General features: G+C 47.6%; 1 protein-coding gene across 1 annotated transcript in view; it reads right to left on the bottom strand.

Annotated features, from left to right (window-relative positions):
- LTBP4 (latent transforming growth factor beta binding protein 4) overlaps positions 1 to 2944 on the bottom strand; it is a 30000-nt gene that overhangs the window by 7546 nt on the left and 19510 nt on the right. The window contains exons 19-20 of the mRNA XM_023743966.1: positions 939 to 1133; positions 734 to 859 (exon numbers count right to left, since the gene is read on the bottom strand). Coding sequence (XP_023599734.1) covers positions 734 to 859; positions 939 to 1133 — 321 coding nt within the window. The remainder of the gene's footprint in view (positions 1 to 733; positions 860 to 938; positions 1134 to 2944) is intronic.

Genomic DNA, 2944 nt, shown 5'->3' with positions numbered 1-2944 from the left:
TTCAAGTGGGTGAAAGGTAGCCTGATGAAAGAAGCATCTGTCAAACTTAGAGAATGTATAATTAAAATTCATGCATTTCACTGTATGTAAATTGAACCACAAATGAAAATATCTATACACACATATTGAACTCTGGTTAATAATATGCATACTGAAGAATTTAGAAATAAGTGTATTGATGCCTGTAATTTAATTTTAAATCTATCCAAAAAATTAGTTGTATTCATGGATAGATGTATGAGGAAGCAAGTATAATAAAATGGTAGAATATAGGTCAGGCTGTATGTTTAGAAAGTGTCTTCATAAAATGTTGGGAAGCCTGGCCCGGTGGCTCCGTTGGTTGGAGCGTCATCCTATACACCAAAAGGTGGCAGGTTCTATCCCTGGTCAGGGCACATACCTAGGTTGCAGGTTTGATCCCTGATCCATACAGGAGACAACCTATTGATGTTTCTCTCTCACATCTCTGTCTCTCTCCAAAAAAAAAAAGTTGGGAAAAATAATGTTTATATACATTTAAGATTAGTGCATTTTACATAATTTATGCATGATTTTTTAAAGCATCCCCCACATAAAATCTGAATAAAGAGGGTTTCCTGAAGATGGATCTTATATCCCAAGGTCTAAATTCCATACCCCCAAAGTTCACATAGTTCAAATCTATGGAGAGGGGCTGGGCCTGACCGACCTCTTCCCCACCCTCTGGTCCCACCCACCCCCTGGAGCCCCGTACCCACGCAGTGACGCCCGTCCCGTGCCCCCTCGTAGCCCTGGTCACAGAGGCACTGGAAGGAGCCAGGCAGGTTCTGGCAAACGGCATGGGCCCCGCAGAAGGACCGGTTCCGGCATTCATCCACATCTGCAACCAGCAGACAGTTAGACCATTGCTGGACCTTCTATCTCCTCCACAGCTCACCCAATGCCCGATGGACACCCACCCTGGCATCCGCCCCCAGGCATGGGCTGGTAGCCAGGGTCACAGGTAGGCGTGCAGCGGTAGGAGCCAGGGGTATTTTCACAGCGCTGGGCTCCACAAATTGCCGGGCCATATTCTTGGCACTCGTCCACATCTGCAAGAGTGGGGACAGGGTGAGGGAAGGAGAAGGGAGTTATAGGCCTGGATTCACAGGTTCCTGATGCCACTTTCAGTTCTCAGGACTGAGAAGTTTCTAGGAATCTTATATTCTAGGAGTCTGAGCTTCTTAAGATTGACAGTGGTGATAACTCCAACGGCCTGGAACATGGTTCCACCTCGGGCTTTTGCACGTGCTGCTCCTCTGTCAGGAACACTTTTCCCTCAGCTATCTGCATGGCGTCGTCCTTCACTTCACTCAAGTGTCTAGGGGCCAAGGCCTCCTAGCACTCGCTCCCCCACTGCCCTGTTGTCTCTGTCCATTTGTTCTGCTACATTTTTCTTCTTAAACTTGACACTATATTATAACCACCCCCCTAGAATGCAAACCCCACAACAGCATGGAATGTGTCTGTCTTGTTCCCCACTGTATTCCCAGGGCATAGAATAGTACCTAACATACAGTAGGTGCCCCAAATTGTTTACTGAGTGAGTAAACAATTGAATTAATTTACCTACTTATTGTCTATCCTCCCCCCCCCCCACGTGGCAGCTCCATTAAGGCAGGAATTTTGTTTGACTTACAGCCTGTTGCCCCCCAGTGTCTGGCACACAGCAGGTGCTTAGTATATTCTTGTAGAATTAGTGAATGAGAGCCCCTGAAACTAGGTTTCTATGAGCCAGAGCTGTGGCAACCAGAAAGCCAAAGGCATCCCACGGTCATTTCATCTGTTCCACAAAATGCTGACCCGCATTCCATCCAAAACAATGACTTAGATTAGTCCTAGCCTCCTGTCTCCGCCAGTACCCTGCCAGAGCCTGCTGGGGGGATGGGGCAGGGGGACTGGAAGGTGAGGGGTGAGGTGGGGGCATGGAGGGGTAGGAAGGCATGGAAAATGAGAAGAGTAGGCAAGGGGTGGTGAAGGTGGAACAGAGACCGGAAGGTATAGACCTGTAGTTCCCAAGGCCTGGAGAAGTCTGAGGAAAGACAAAGGACCGAATCTGGAGAGACACACAACACTTTAAGGGGTGGATTTTAAGTGGGCAGGGTCAGTGCTTGGAGAAATCTGGGGAATTTGGCATTGGGAAAGGATGGGGCCCAGGACAACCAGGGTTGCACCTCTTTGGAGGGACAGCTGGAAGCAGAGTGAGTGGTGGAGGGTGGGGAGAGGGCAGGTTCAAAGAGAGGGAGCCTGAAGAGGGAAAAACAGGGAGTTTTAATCCGATGAGAAAGGGGAGAGGCTAACTGTTCTTGGGTTAGGAGATGACTTGCTGGGATAACTCAACCGGCAGAGGGGGCACGGGCTGCTTCTGGAAGCAAGGCTTGGCCTGGGTCCTGATAGTAGTGACTTCACCCAAACTCCCACCTCCCTCCACAAGAAAATACAAGACACTAAGATTTTTAAAAAATATTTTAAATATATATTTTTATTGATTTCAGAGAGAGAGGGAGAGAGAGATAGAAACATCAATGATGAGAGAGAATCATTGATTGGCTGCCTCCTGCACACCCCACACTGGGGATGGAGCCCACAACCCAGGCATGTGCCCTGACTTGGAATAATCAAACTGTGACCTCCTGGTTCATAGGTCAACGCTCAACCACTGAGCCACGCCGGCTAGGTGACACTAGGATTTTTTAATTAAAATAATATTGAATATCAACTGTAATTGACAAATTAAAAATGTTTAAAGAAAAAAAATTTTTTTAAGAAAAAAATAGCCCAGCTGGTGTGGCTCAGTGATTGAGCATGGACCTATGAACTGGGAGGTCACAGCTGGATTCCCAGTCAGGGCACATGCTCGGGTTGTGGGCTCAATCTCCAGTGGGGGGCATGCAGAAGGCAGCCAATCAATGATTCTCTCTCATCA

Source organism: Myotis lucifugus, unplaced genomic scaffold (assembly GCF_000147115.1).
Source record: "Myotis lucifugus unplaced genomic scaffold, Myoluc2.0 scaffold_421, whole genome shotgun sequence".
NCBI lineage: Eukaryota > Metazoa > Chordata > Mammalia > Chiroptera > Vespertilionidae > Myotis > Myotis lucifugus.
The sequence above is the reverse complement of the archived record's forward strand: the minus strand, read 5'-3'. Positions and strand labels throughout refer to the sequence as shown.